Here is a 15,635-nt window from a genome sequence, read left to right on the forward strand (position 1 = left end):
AATATATATATATTATACAGCATTCCTGCAGGTCAGAAGAGGGCACCAGACCCCATTACAAATGGTTGTGAACCACCATATGGTTGCTGGGAATTGAACTCAGGACCTTTGGAAGAACAGGCAATGCTCTTAACCGCTGAGCCATCTCTCCAGCCCCTAGCTTTAAATTTTTTAATTTTTTAAAAAGATTGGGGAGGAGGCAGCTGGAAAGATGACTCAGAGGTTAAGAGCACTGGCTTCTCTTCCAAAGGTCCCGAGTTCAATTCCTAGCAACCACATGGTGGTTCACAAACATCTATAATGAGATCTGGTGCCCTCTTCTGGCCTGCAGACATGTGTGCAGACAGAGCACTGGGTACGAACGAAAGAAAAGAAAGAAAGAAAGAAAGAAAGAAAGAAAGAAAGAAAGAAAGAAATCTTTATGAGAGAGGAAAGGATCCTGTGTCTTCTCTTAGCTGCTTTTCTTTTTTCTTCTTTTTAGATTTATTTATTTATTAAGCATGCCTGCAGGCCAGAAGAGGACACCAGACCTCATTACAGATGGATGTGAGTCACCATGTGGTTGCTGGGAATTGAACTCAGGAACTTTGGAAGAGCAGGCAGTGCTCTTAACCTCTGAGCCATCTCTCCAGTCCTCTTAGCTGCTTTTCTACCTCTGCTTCTACTGAGGTCCCACAGCCAGTGCCCAGTCATGATTAGTCCCAGGAGACCCGTACCTGAAAACCAATACCTGCTCCTGTTGGCCAAGCCCTGCCTCTTGGGGCTCTTTTTGCCTCAGACCTGTATCCTTGGGGATCCTGCCTGTCTATCTTTGTTCTTCTTTTTACTCCATCTTAGCATCTGCTTCTCAAAGGACTGGGCCAACACCATTTCCTTCTATGTCCTATCTCCCCCTCTGCCATTGTATACTCCCCTGTCTTTCCTGTCCATACACGACTTGGAAAAGGGATTGAAAGTCCTTCGCCATGAAACACAGGTTCTTGTGTCACAGGATATCTGATCCTAGGAGAACTTAGTCATAGAGCTTCCACTCAAGGGGGTAGGGAAGGATAGCAGAACTCATGTGAAGGTTATGAGAGCCCTGGGGGTTCCCAAGGCCCGGATGTGTCCTCCCTGAACAGAAGGGGAACAGCAGGGCCAAGACTGAGAATCAGATGTGTTCTTTATTATGACATGAAAACTTCCCCAGTAGGAGCTGCTTGGTGTGGCAGCGCAGGCCACTCGGAACCTTCTCCCCCATCTTCAGCCAAAACAGAGGACAAGTAGAGCCCCAATCCCAGACTCCAGCAAAGGGAGATGTCGAGCCCAAGAGTCACACGGTACCCAGTAACTGCTGGTGCGACTCTTGGAAGGCCGTCAACAGAAGGGGATCCGAAGCAGAAAAGGGGCAATGGGCCAGCTCCAAGTGGAGGGCCCGTGACTCAGAACATGTAACAGCAGGGCTCTGAGTGATGCATAGGCGTAGTGCAGTCCAGAAAGTTCCTGGGGGCTCTCCCAAGACAATGGTTAACATGTTGAACAGTGACTAGGAGTCTAAATGTCTTCCTGACCCTAGCAGGAAGAAGCCACGAAAGACTGTGCATTTAGTGGACGTTGTGTCAAAGTTGGGAGTACAGGTGACTGAAAGGCAGCAACCATACTATACCAGCGTCTCGAGGGAACCCACAGTTGCTCACCAAGGTGAGGGTGATCAGCAACCATACTATACCAGCGTCTCGAGGGAACCCACAGTTGCGCACCAAGGTGAGGGTGATTCTTGGAAGAACAAAGTGCAGGCAGCTGCTTGGCCAAATTCAGGCCAAGTTTCTACGAAAGCGGGACCAGCCGCTGAGAAGAAGCCGGGAGTGCCACAGGAGGGTCAGGGAGACATCCTTTAGTATAGAGCTGCTGGCCCAGCCAGAAGCTCAGGATCCTTTTATTTGCAGTACTCCTTCCTGAACTCTGGAAGCCAAGAAAATGGCTAGTATCTGCTCTCTGTTCCTTAGCCCCAGTGGGAAAGTCAGGGAAGATATTTGGCGTGACTTCCCAAGGCCTTCTCAGAGAAGATAGCAGGAGTCTCCTATCTACAGGGTCCTGTAGAGTCATGTGTGGGATGGGGTGTTGGGTTCTCCCTTCACTGCTCACCTTTATCCAGATCCACATTCTTGGCAGGCAGGGGACTGTGGGCCAGCTCAGCCCTCTCCTTCAGGATGTTGTTTTTGTAATCTGGTTAGAAGAAAAGAGTTAAGTCCCACCCAAAAATGTACTTCCCCTGGACCCTTGTGGCCCTCACTCCTACCTAGCTGGATGTCCTCAGTCCTATAAGGGGGCTGGTCCCTTGTGGCCGCAGCAAACTCCATCATGTTCACATCCTTCCTAAAGGGAGATGGCAGGTTAGGAGGCCAGGGCAGGTCAGGTCCGGGAGAAGGCTTGGGCAAGCAATCTCACCCTTTGGATTTCCCAGCATTTTTGTCCGAGGTCTCGCATCCTGTGAAGAGAGGAGTATTTAGTCAGTCTCACTATCCTCCCTTAACCTGGGCCCCTCTGTTCCAAGGGTCCCACCTCACCTCCGCGGTGACGATGGCGTGTCGCCAAGACTACAGTGATGAGCAGCAAGATGAAGAGCAGCAGGGTGGCCAACACATAGCCCAATTGCTGGAAGAAGTGTGCGTGGCTCTCTGGGACAATGACGTTGATGACGCTGTGGCCTCGGGATCTACTTACCAGTGTGGGATCTACAGATAAGTAGCAAGCATCAGAAATCTTATGTATGGCATGCTGTGCGTGGTGGCGCACGCCTTAAATCCCAGCACTCAGGTGACAGAGGCAGGCGGATCTCTGTGAGCTCGAGACCAGCCTGGTCTACAAGAGCTAGTTCTAGGACAGGCGCCAAAGCTACAGAGAAACCCTGTCTCAAAAAAAAAAAAAAAAAAGCAGAGAGAGAGAGAGAGAGAGAGAGAGAGAGAGAGAGAGAGAGAGAGAGAAAGAAAGAGAAAGGAGAAAAACTCTCCACGGTACCCTCAGCACCCTAGGTCACACTAGAGCCCCTTCTTGGGGCCAGCAGGCTACAACACACCTGGGCTAGGTGCAGTGTTGTGGCCAGACCCATTACCGGGAGAGGCAGGAGCAGGTGGCTCAAAGGCAGCCTCAGTGACCTGTAGGTGGAAGACTCTGCGCTCGTGCAGGCCGCAGTAGTGGTGGTGCAGGTGGCAAGAATAGATGCCCTCATCAGCCGGCTCGAGCGCATCTATGCGTAGGGAGAAGTCGCCGCGTGCAAAAGCGTCGGCGTTTACTGCCACACGATCACGCAGGAAGGATGGTCCGTAGGCGCGGCGCTCGCCAGATGCGTACAGGTCAAGCAGGCGGTCAGCGCGGTCGTGCGACACCCCAGGCAGCTGTCGGTCCCAATGCACCACCTGCTGCGCCTCCTCTAAGTGGCGGTCCGTCCACAAGTGCGCACGGTTCACGCAAGTCAGCAGTGCCGGCGCGCCGCGGGTCACCACCATCACTTCCTTCTCGCCGTCCCAGTACGCGCGAGCTAACAGGGCTGAGGATGCATCGAGAGAGGCAGCCGGATCACAGCCCGGTAGAGGCGAGGAAGGGGAAAGACGGGCTGCGGCAGGAGGGTGAGGGGCGCACTCACGATCGTCGGTGACTTCGAGGCGCACGGCCAGGCTCTCGTAGAGGTGGCAGTAGTGGTGGTGCAAGTTGCAGGTGTACACCCCTTCGTCTCCCTCCTCCACAGCTGCTCCGCAGAAGATAACCTCAGCGTGTGGGACCCATCCTCCTCCATAGTCCCTCCCCTAAAATGGTTCTGTCCCCTGCATGGCCCCGCCCCTCCGAGTTTCCACCCTTTCACAGGCCTCGCCTCGTCAAAGGTATGTTGTCCGCCCCCCTGACAACTCTTGCCAAAGTTTCAGCCCCACCACGGTTGCACAGCGTACCGCGGATGAGCAGTGAGAAGTTGCCGTCGTGGAAGGCAGAAGGCGACAGCAGGAGGCGGCCGTGGTCGCGCGGCTCGTACACACGCTGTTCACCCGCCGAGTACATATCCACGAGTCGGCGCCCTTGGCTGCCCGGGACGCCGCTGAGGTCCCAGTGGACCACGCGCTGGCGGTCGTGCAGCCGGTCTTGGGTCCACACCATGCGCGGGCTCTGGCAGCGCAGCACCGCCTGGGTCCCAGCTGCCCAGCTCACCACGGACTCGGACACCACAGAGCTGCTGGCTGCAGCGGTACCTGAGGGCCCTTGTCAGGAAGGAGGAGTCAGTGGCAGAATGGGTTGGGTGAGAAGGGGACCCTAAAGGGGCCTGGCCCAGAGCTGGGTAGGGGATACTAACCTGAGTACAGAAGGACCGCGGGGCCTGTAGGAGAGGAGGAATAAAGCTGTCGGCATTCTTCGCCTTTGATGCCAGGACCCACAAGCTGGAAGGCCACTTGACTTGGGGCCTCCTGGCATTGTGTTGCCATGATGCCCACTTAACCAGTTCTGGCAGGAAGCTGCAGGTTACACCCTTAGTGTCACATTCCTGGCTATACTGACAGCTTTGCTAAGTGAGAAATCGGACATCTGGCCGTGAGCTCAGGGAACTGCTCTAGCATGGCACCGGGACAACCAGCAGTAATGTCTGCGTCTGTGCCGGACCTGTAGGACCCAGTCAGACTCAGTCATCCATAGTCCTGTCCTACACCCCTTCCAGGCGGTACTGCGGTGCCAGTCTGGACCCCTGCTACAGTCCCAACAGGTGACACGGGGAGCAAATCCCGATCTGCCACTACTGGCCCCAGAGATTGCTGTGGGAAGTGGCGTAAGAGCCAAACTTCTAGGGAAAATGTGCCTGGTCAGCAGGCCAGAGTGGGCAGGCCTGGGGGCCCTAAGGAAGGGGTTGGAGCAGACTCTGTTAGTCCTTAGCTGTCAGCCCCACTAACTCCCCTCCCCACATCTGGGAGGACTGCGCCCTGAGCAGCTGACCCTGAAGTCACACAGCGGGCGCAGGAAGCACCCTTGGCTACATCCTCCCCGTTTGGGCCCTCTGGGATTTCTGTGAGAAGGTGAGCTGCTGTTTGGAGGCACCCAGCCCAGTCTCTTTGCTTTGCTGAGTGCTCCCTACTCCTCCCAGCCTCAGCACAGCTCCTCCACTCACTGTCCCACGCCCAGTCCCACCCTCTCTCACACTCACTCTGAAGAAGCACCAGTTTCCACAGCAAGACACAGGACAGTCGTTCCATGGCGCCTGCAGGGACCGCGCTGTGCTTTGTCTTACTCGGCTCTAAGTCTCCAGAAAAACAGCCGACCCCCTCCCTGCCAGCACCCGCTGACATCACGGAGCTGTGGGCCGGGTCTGTGTCCCGCCCACTGCGCCCGCTCTATGCTTGGCCTCCCCCAACCTCGGCTGGCCTGTAGTGTCGCAGCCACCCCGTCCAGGCCCAGAAGGTGGGAGGGTCCGAGTAGATGCTCTCTCGGCCAGTCGCTGGTCAGTCCTGGGGAGGGGCAGATGAAGAGGCCTGAGTGTGAGGATTCCTGAGGCCATGTGGGTGCCAAGCATCTGGTAAACTTTCTGAACTGCAGCAGAACTCGTGTCTGGAGGTGCATGGTCTGCATCCTCTCCCATGCCATTAGCGAGGCCAGGGAACCCGGGCTGTTTCTCCATTCTTACATTCTCCCTGCCAGATCAGGCGGTTCTTCCAGCTCCAACTCAGATGAGTGTGATCTTACTATGCCCTTCCCTGGCACCATGGTGGGCTACCTGGGGATAACACGATGGCACTATGGGTACCGTTATCTTTTAGGGTCGAGAACGGCGAATCATCCAGGCAGGCACAGTGGCCCACACCTTTAATTCTAGCACTTGGGAGGCAGAGGCAGGTGGTTCTCTATGAGTTTGAAGCCAACCTGGTCCTCCTAGTGAATTCCAGAGCAATCATGGCTACACACAGTGAGACCCTGTCTCAAACAAAACAAAGAACATCCAACCAGGGAGGTGACTGGCAGGACATCTGGACACCGAGGACAGAGTGCCCGTGTGGTCAGATTTTCCTCATGGCCTGATGATGGGGGCTGTCCACATTCATAAGGCAAACCCGGTCCTGAAACTAGGACTGGATTACTATGATCTGGGAAACCTCCACTTGGAGGAAAGGGGAGTGGAACGCTCCCAACAGAAAGCATAAATTTGAAACCCTGGGAAAACAAAGTCATATAAACAAATGGGAAATAACAGAGCAGCACTGTGTACCAGCCCACTCCTACTAGTTAAGCAAACCTCAGAACAAGAAAGGAAAAGAATCCAAAAGACCTCAGAAGCCCTTAAACAGGCTAAGCCACTTCTTTAGATAGTAATCGGTACAGGCCCTATCCCTGGGGGCTGGGGTGGGGACCCCAAGTCCTCAGACAAGCCAGAACCTCAGCCTAGCTGGCTCTTGGAGAGGAGGGGGAAACAGGGAGGACCAACAGTGAGGTTATAGGAAGCCTCTCAGGACTTAAGGGAGCCACCCAGGATCTGGGCCAGGCAGTGCACGAAGTTGGCCCCCAGCTCTTCCCTGGGCCTTTTGTTCTGGAAAAACAAGTCCCACCCAGCAGGCCATCTCCCAGTCCTCCTGTTCTGGCCTTCCCTTCTGTTTTTCTAAGTGGTGCTGATGTCTGTCTCTACCCCACACTCTGGGGTATTGACTTCTGCTGTATCTGTCTCCCCTCCCCACTCTCCCATGGTTGTCCCAGGCTTCCTGTTTCTCTCCACGGAGCAGAGTGTTCAGGAATTGATGGAAGGACACAGAGGTGGCCCAGGCCTAGGAGGAGTCTGGGGCACCTGTTCTACACCTCGACTCAGATCTTCCCTGTGCAGACTCCTGGCCTCAGGGCTCCACTTGAGGTTTGGGGAACTCTCAGACTACAAATCCAGGTCACAGGCCAGATGCTGGTATCTATGGGAGCCTTGACCCCCCTCCCCGAGACACACATGGGAACAGATGACCCTTGGCCAACACCTTCTTCCCCCATCCTATCCTCTACCGTAGGCCAGAGGAACCAAGATGGACAGCAGAAGTCTGTTTGCCCTCCTCCCAGCCCCCCCCCCCACCACATCCTTAAGCAGGAAATAACCACAGACAAGAACTGGAGCCAAGCAGGCAGCCTGGGCTGCTAACCAAGCCACCTGCCCCTCCCACAGCCAAAGGCCTGAGCCACTCCAGCTCCTTCCCAGTCTGTACTGTGGAGCCCCCAGCTCCCTGCCCCTTGCTTCCCAGTCCCACCTAGAATCTTTGTCCCTCTAGAAAAAGAACAGACCAGGACAAAGCAAAACCATGGACCTCGTAGTACTTTGGCCAAGCCTCAGCCAACCCAGAACCCTAGACCTATCTCCCTTTCTTTTAGGGGTGTGGCCAGCCAAGGGGTATCAGCCAGCCCACTAGGCACAAAGACTAAGAATCTGATGCTGGCTCCTATTCTTGGTGACTCGGACATTCCAGGCAGCCCGGCTCATTGGGAAGAAAAACCACAGGACCAGAGATTCAGTCAGGCTCGGCTCCCCCGCCACAGGCTTCTTGTGGTCCCGAGGAATATACTCAGACCAGACACAGGCACAAACCGAGAGCTGCTTATGCATCCACTGTTGCTCTTCATAAAGACCCATATCGGTCTTCATTTATCCAGCGGTTACTGCACACCCATCGTGTGCCAAGCACTCAAGATTCGGTGCTGAACTAGATGGATGTACCAGTCTGCCCTGTAGACAGACCAGCACACTTATCTTTTATAATCTATTAATTAGTTAATTAATTAATTGATTAATTAATTTAAGACATAGCCCTGGCTGCCATGGAACTCTATAAACCAGACTAGACCCGAACCTACAGAGATCCACCTGCCTCTGCACACCAAGTGCTAGGATGATACATACTGCACACCCCCAGTTTATGATCATTTACAAATATTTATATGTGGAGGCTGGAGAAATGGCTCAGTGGTTAAGAGCACTAGATGTTCTTCCAGAGGTCTGAGTTCAATTCCCAGCAACCACATGGTGGCTCACAACCATCTGTAATGAGATATGGCGCCATCTTCTGGCCTGCAGGCATACTGCAGACCAAACACTGTATACATAATAAATACATCTAAAAATTATGTATTTTTTTGTTTATGGGTATTTCACCTGCACATGACTGTGTACTACCTGAAGTGCACTCTGAGGCCAGAAGAGGGCATCAGATCCTCTGGAACTGGAGCTACAGGTAGTAGCCACCTTTAGGGGCTGGGAATTAAACCTGGGTTCTCTGTAAGAGCAACCAGGTCTCTTAACCACTAGGTCATCTCTCCAGCCCCTTATGATCACTTCTAAATGACAGAGGTGGGATGGGCATGGTGGCACATGCCTCGTACCACAGCGTTCAAGAGGTGAGGCAGGAGGATCACCATCAGTAAGAACCTGTTTTAAAATAAATGTAACAAAAACAGGTCTGGGCTATCTGACTAGATTGGCCTGATGGCACACAAAATTACTAAAGTGGTTTTTAGAGCTGCCTCAGACAGACAAGACGTGGAGAAAACGGTCCCTATCAAATCCTCACGGTGAGTAAAAGTCCATGGCCGTTTGGGGCCTGCACCATGGAGGCCTCTGTGTAAGTGTGAGTGTGAGCAGCACAGTCAGATGCACACTAGATTAGGCTGCATAACATTAAAAAGTGAAAGAATGTCCTGCCGGGCGGTGGTGGCACACACTTTAATCCCAGCATTTGGGAGGCAGAGGCAGGTCGATCTCTGAGAATTTGAACCCAGCCTGGTCTACAGAGCAAGTTCCAGGACAGGCTCCAAAGCTACACAGAGAAACCCTGTCTCCAAAACCTAAAGAAAAGCCGGGCGATGGTGGCGCATGCCTTTAATCCCAGCACTCGGGAGGCAGAGGCAGACGGATCTCTGTGAGTTCGAGACCAGCCTGGTCTACAAGAGCTAGTTCCAGGACAGGCTCCAAAGCCACAGAGAAACCCTGTCTCGAAAAACAAAATCAAACAAACAAAAAAAAACCTAAAGAAAAAAATGAGAGAATGTCCCTGCTCTAGTGACAAAGCCACCAGAGCAGGTGCAGGGAGCTAGTCCCTCCAATCCAGGGGAGCAGCTCCCTAGAACTAAGAATCCCACTGGGCCCGGCAGTGGTGGCGCATGCCTTTAATCCCAGCACTTGAGAGGCAGAGACAGGAAGATCTCTGTGACTCTGAGGTCAGCCTGGTCTGCAGAACAAGTTCCAGGACAAGCCCCAAAGCTACAAAGAAACCCTGTCTCCACGGGGTGGGCAACAGAACAAGGCCTAAGGGTGGCCTTTGGGAGCTGAGATAGTCCTAGACCACAGCCAAGACAAAATGTCTTTATTCCTACAGCGTGGAGGAAGCAGATTCTGTAGGCAGTTTAGAAGTGGGCCACCAGTGTTTGGAGATACTCTGACATCAAGCTTTTGAGACGTTTGAGCAGGGCTAGACCGTGGAGCTCTGAGGTAATAGATGTGACTTTTTACACAGCAGCAAGGGACCAACCCAACTCCATGGTAGCACTGTTCATTTCATAAAGAATGATTTGCCGGTGTCCACAGCCCCTGGTTTCTCAGTAAGGGCTGGGTATGATGTATGATGGGGGCCAACAAGGACAAACTGCTGGGCCAGAAGTCCATCTGGATCTGTGTGGACCCTTCATGTCCAAGGGGTGGGGGATATGGTCCTGGTGCACTCAGACCATAACAACCACCATTCTACCCTCAGCCTGGTGAGGGAGATTTCTGTGAAGCAGTTGAAACCAAGCCCTTGCACATCAAAGCAGGCAGTTCACCACAAACTGCGCCCTCGGAATGTGTTCTGAGTTCTGACCCACTTTCTAGAAATAGTCACTTGCATGTCTGTTGGTTCTCCTAGGGTCTAGAGGGTTTGTTCCACTGTGCTTCCTACACCGCAGGCAGAGTGCTCTGTGGACCCCGTTCTAAAGGCCTGGTTATGTCTTTGGGAGGAAATGCCAGTTACTAGGGCTCTGTTATCCTGGAGAGATCCAGAAGCCACTGGGAGAGAATCGACACAGTAAGAACCTGGGACTAGAAAAACAAAACATAGAAATGTTATTTAACAGACCACTCTATACTTCTTTGTTGTTATTTTTTTTGTTTTGATTATTTTTAAAGAGATTTATTTATTATATATCCAGGGTTTAGACATGCAGGGCACCAAATCTCATTACAGACAGTTGTGAGCCACCATGTGGGTTCTGGGTACTATGTGGGTGCTGGGAATTAAACTCAGAACCTCTGGAAGAGCAATCAGTGCTCTTAACCTCCAAGTCATCTCTCCAGCCTCTTGTGTTTTGAGAAGGGTTTTTCTCTGTGTAACAGCGCTGGCTGTCCTTTGTAGATCACTGTGTATATCAGGTTGGCCTCAAACTCAGAGATCCGTCTGCCTCTGCCTCCTAAGTGCTGGCATTAAAGGTGTGTGCAACTGTGCCTGCCTGAGTGAGACGCTGTTATTTATGCTCAAGGCCAAAGGTTCCACCAGTTAAGACAGACCCTACTATATTACCCAGTAGTTTCTGCCTTAGTTTCCTCTGCCCTGTAAGCCAGTGAGGCCAGTGGATGGTGCGCCAGCATTGAGTGCAGGCAACTATGCTTCCACTGCCTCCTGCTGCGAAATATATATCCACACGGAATCGCCAGATGTTTTAAAAACGTTTATTTATATGGGTGTTTTGTCTGCATGTGTGTATGTGCACCCCATGTATGCCTGGTGCCTGTGGAGGCCACAAGAGGGTGGCAGATCTCCTGGAATGGAATTACAGACCTTTGTGAGGCACCGTGTGGGCACTGGGAATTGACCTGAGGTCCTCTGGAAGAGCAGCCAGTGCTCTTCACTGCCAAGCCATCTCTCCAGCCCCCATTAGTTGTGTTAGGTATGATGGCATACACATTTAATCCCTGCACACAGGAGGCAAATCCAGCCTGGTTCACGTAGTCGGTGACACAAGCCTAGCATTTGGGAGTCTGAGGCAAATCTTTGTGAGCTGGAGGGCAGCCTGGACTACATGGCAGGTTATTTTCTTGGCAATATAGATTGAACTTCAAACATGTTCCAAAAGCACTTGAATGCTGACACCCCACCAATCCACCAATTTGTTTTATTTGTGTGTATGCGGTGATGTCTATGTCATGCTGGTACACGTCACAATGTCCATGCGATCAGAGAGAACTGTGGGGTCTGGGAAGGAAACTCAGATTTTCAGCATTGTTAATAAGCACCTTCACCTTGTGAGCTGTCTTGCTGGGCACAGTCCATCAATTTTAAAGTAGAGGACAACATTTGAGAACTGTTTTTTTTCCCACCATGGGTAAGTTCCAGGCATCATTAGGCTCGTACAGCAAGCTTGTACCCACTATGTCGTCCATCTCTGCCACCCGCCCGCCCTGAGACGGGGTCTTGCTATGCTGTGTGACACTGACTGCCCTGGCCTTTGCTATGTAGACCAGGATAGTCTTGAATTTCAAGTGATTCTCCTGCCTCTGCCTACCGAGTGCTGGAATTACAATCATGTGCCACAATGCTCAGCCCCAAATCTTTGTTGTTGTTGAGACAGGGTCTCTCTATGTCATCTTGGCTGGAACTCATATGTGGTGGCACAAACCTTTAATAACAGCACTTGGAAAGCAGAGGTAGGCGATCTCTGTGGGTTCAAGGCCAGCCTGGGCTAAAACCCTGTCTCAAAAAACAAAGCCAAAAAAAAAGATAGGGTCTCTTCTAAGCAGTTTGGCCTTGAACTTCCCTTTTTGTTTGTTTGGGTTTTGTTTTGTTTCGGTTTGGTTTTTGAGACGTGGCTTCTCTGTGTAGACCTAGCTATCCTGGAACTGACTCTGTAGACCAGGCTGTCCCAGAACTCAGAGATCTACCTGTCTCTGAGTGCTGGGATTAAAGGCTTGTACCATCACACTGGACACTGAAGTTCTACTCCATTCCTTGAGTACTGAGTCTCAGATCCATGGTTTTGTGTGTGTTTGGCAAGCACCTACCAACTGATCCACACCTTCAGCCTGTACTGGAGTTTGCTATGCTAGGGATCAGTACTGTTCCTTCAAACCCCAAGCTGACAGTTTATAAGACCCATCCCTCCCTAGGGTTCTTGACCTCAGACCCTGTAGCCCTACACTTAGGACTGATCAATTCTGCTAGGGAAAGTAGATTGAAGGAAAAAAAAAAAACCCAGGCAACTGCTGTGGAATTTGGAATATTACTTTAACTATAGAAAGGTGTGTTGCATTTGTTTGCTATGTAAAGATGTGTTGCTATTTCACCTTGCCTGCCTAAGGCACCTGATTGATATAATAAAAAGCTGAACACCCAATAGCTAGGCAGTAGTGGGGTAGCCGGGCTGGCAGGTGGAGAGAATGAGGAGGAATCTAGGCTGGGGGCAGGGAGGAAGAAAAAGGGGGATGTCATGCATTGGGATATTGCTCTTGTACACTATAAAGATTTGTCACTCATATTGGTTTAATAAAACGGTGATTGGCCAATAGCCAGGCAGGCATTATAGGCAGGGCTACCAGACTAGGAGAATTCTGGGAAGAGAAAAAGCAGAGACACAGTTGCCAGCCAGACGCAGGGGAAGCAAGCGGAGAATGCCTTGCTGAGAAAAAGTACCAAGCAACATGGCTAAATATAAATAAGAATTATGGGTTAATTTAAGTTGTAAGAGCTAGTTAGTAGGGCTGGAGGGATGGCTCAGTGGTTAAGAGCACTGTCTGCTCTTCCAGAGGTCCTGAGTTCAATTCCCAGCAACCATGTGGTGGCGCCAAACCATCTGAAAAGAGATCTGGTGCCCTCCTCTGGCGTGTTGGTATAAATGGAGGCAGAAAGTTGTATACATAATAAATTAATCTAAAAAAAAGAGCTAGTTAGTAATAAGCCTGAGCAATAGGCCAAATAGTTTACATTTAATATAAGCCTCTGTGTGTTTATTTGGGACTGAATGGCTGTGGGATTGGGCAGGCAGAAACTTCCATCTATAATACCAGATGCCAGCCAGCCATGGAAGAAGGGAAATAGAACACATAGAACAAAAGGTAAAAAACCCTAAGGCAAAACAGATGAAGAAATACAGGTTAAATTATGAACTAGTGGGACAAGCATTAGATAAGGCTGATCATTCATAACTAATAGAAGTTTCCATGTCATTTGAGGGCTGGTGGTCAGAGAAAGCCTGCTACAGCCAGCAACCTAAGTCCTAGACAAAGGTCTATTTTCTCACCTTCTATCCCTAATCCTTGTCCTCGCCAGGACAGCCCAAGCCATGAACTAACTCAATGGGACCATCCTCCTCCTAGTTCTACTCTATATAGAACATATTGTCCTTGCCAGTCACATACTTAGCTGACAGTGGGAAGTAAAACCCACGGGAAAGTCAGACTTGCTTCAAACAACTGTGTGGTGCCCTACACTGGAGCATCTGAGTTGGCAGTGCCCTGACCAAAGTCCCTTAGCAGAGCTAGGAATCTGTGTATGTGGAGACCCTGCACATTCACTGGTTAGGAGACACACTAGGTACTCAAATATACTCTCTGTGCAGGCATGTGTTGGGGGTAAAGTCACAAAAGGCCACCCCGAGGTAGCTATTAGCTTTTAGTCTTGGTACAAAAGATAGGATACCCACCATGGGCTAAAGACTACTCTTAGCAACATTGACCTGGCTGGAATATAAACCCTGACTATGTTAGAAGAGACCAGGTTGACCAGTTAGGAGCAGAACCAAATCACAGGCCTTCCTTCACAGCATCTTCCCAGACAGGGAGATATCAGAAAGGGCTATGCATTCCAAAAGGCAGAAGGCAGGGAGGAGGCCTTACAGGAAAGGATGGCCACTTGTGGCCTTGGAGGAGCTGCAAAGATAAAAATATAACCCTCAAATTGTCTGCTGGGATCTCGAATGTGTAAAGTCTTCCAAACCATGGGCATGGTGGAGATTGGACACAGTTGACTCCCACATTGACACCAGCATAGGCAGCAAGAAACCACCCTGATTCACTCAGAAACACTGGTCCTATCTGTGGGATTGTGCGGTAGTGTATTCCTGTCATGTTGGAGTCCAGCAATAACTGTTGTCTCTAATCCCCATCCTAACAACCAAAAACATCTCCAGATATGATTCAGGCAATATCAAGAACCACTGCCCAGCTTGGCAGTGGTGGTGCACGCTTTTAAGCACTTGGGAGGCAGAGGCAGGTGGATCTCTGTGAGTTCGAGGTCAATCTGGTCTACAAGATCGAGTTCCAGGACAGCTAGGGCTGTTACACGGAGAAACCCTGTGGTGGTGGTGGGGATCCACTGCCCTTGGGCCAAGCATTGTGTGGCATGGCTTTAACCTCAGTACTCAGGAGCCAGAATCAGATGGACAAAGATTCTCCTCTAAAAGGAAGTGTGGGGTGAGCCACAGGGCAGCCCTTGGGCAGGGCTGGAAGGAAATACCAGGAGCAGCTGTGGATAGCCAAAATTGCCAGCAGAAGGCAGGGGCTGCAGGATTTAACTTGGCCAGAACTGGTTCAAAGAGGGCATGTTCCCCTTCACCAAGGCTCAATCTGGGAGGCCCTGGCCCTAGCACCCCTGTTCAACTGCCCACAGGAGGCCGGATTCAGGAAGAATATCACAGCTGGAGTCCTGAAAGGAGCTTTTAGCCAGCTGCTCTGGTCCTTTGCCAGGGTCTATGTGATGCCAGAGTCTGACTACTGCCCCCTTATGGTCACTAGTAGAACAGCTACATTAGAGGTTTTTAGCACTCTGTCCAATCACTTTCAATCTTTCAGCAGAGACCGCAAGGCCCATTTGGGACCATGTCTTCACTGATTCACGTGTGATAGGCAGGGGCCCATCTGTGTTAACAATGGACTTTTGGTTTTCAGTACCATCTACCCTAGATTGGTTAGCTCTGACGTCAGGTGTCAGAGATCAGAGTAGCCGAGGAAGACGGCTGCACAGTCCAGGTTCCCCTGCTTATACCCAAGGCCATGGTCCCTCCAGGCTTTCGCTATTCGGAGTATACATTCCTCTCCATGCAGGGATACTGGAATCTTCAGAGTCTACTTCAACCTCAGACTCTAAACAGCATCTTCCTCAGTAAGCCCTCAGCACTGAACTTACCAAAACACACTGTTCAGGTAACCAACCTGATTAGTGCCCCCAACCACACCGAGGACTCGAGGACACAGCAGAAGCTGAGGAGCCAAAAAGAGGCTGGAGCATCCAAGAAAGCTGGTACCCATGCCAATACCCTGTCCTCCTGGCCAGACAATACCATCCTGGCCAACAGGGCAACTTTAAAGGGCTCATCACCTATACGGGACCATGGCCTTATCTGCTTCTCTATCTTGCCCTCTCAAACCATCTCTTACCTTATAATCTAAACACCACTCCCCCTAGGCCAGGTCCCCTCGGCTCCAATGCCACCCAGACCATTCTACCGCCAGTATTCACACTGAGGTCCACCTCCCTGGAGCTGTTCACAGTGATCCCAAGGCTGTCATTTCAGAAGGTACAAATTAGTCAGACAAGAGGTTAAAGACCAGTTGGGATACAGGAAATCATTAGGTACCCTAGTCTCTGGGTTTCTCCCACAAGAGAGCTCACACCAGACCAAAGACACCTAGAGCCAGCCCAGAA

General features: G+C 51.2%; 1 protein-coding gene across 1 annotated transcript; it reads right to left on the minus strand.

The window, feature by feature from the left end:
- Positions 1–1,144: 1,144 nt before the first annotated feature.
- Mxra8 (matrix remodeling associated 8) lies at positions 1,145–5,373 on the minus strand. Its single transcript, XM_050130070.1, has 10 exons — positions 5,159–5,373; positions 4,319–4,342; positions 3,924–4,226; positions 3,623–3,724; positions 3,056–3,526; positions 2,547–2,714; positions 2,428–2,467; positions 2,279–2,355; positions 2,125–2,205; positions 1,145–1,941 (listed from the first exon to the last, which is right to left on the minus strand). The coding sequence occupies exons 1-10, from the start codon at positions 5,298–5,300 to the stop codon at positions 1,916–1,918; spliced, it is 1,434 nt and encodes a 477-aa protein (XP_049986027.1). The 5' UTR covers positions 5,301–5,373; the 3' UTR covers positions 1,145–1,915.
- Positions 5,374–15,635: the final 10,262 nt, after the last annotated feature.

This window comes from Alexandromys fortis, unplaced genomic scaffold (assembly GCF_014885135.2).
Source record: "Alexandromys fortis isolate MF-2015 unplaced genomic scaffold, M_Fortis_MF-2015_v1.1 scaffold_330, whole genome shotgun sequence".
Taxonomy (NCBI): domain Eukaryota; kingdom Metazoa; phylum Chordata; class Mammalia; order Rodentia; family Cricetidae; genus Alexandromys; species Alexandromys fortis.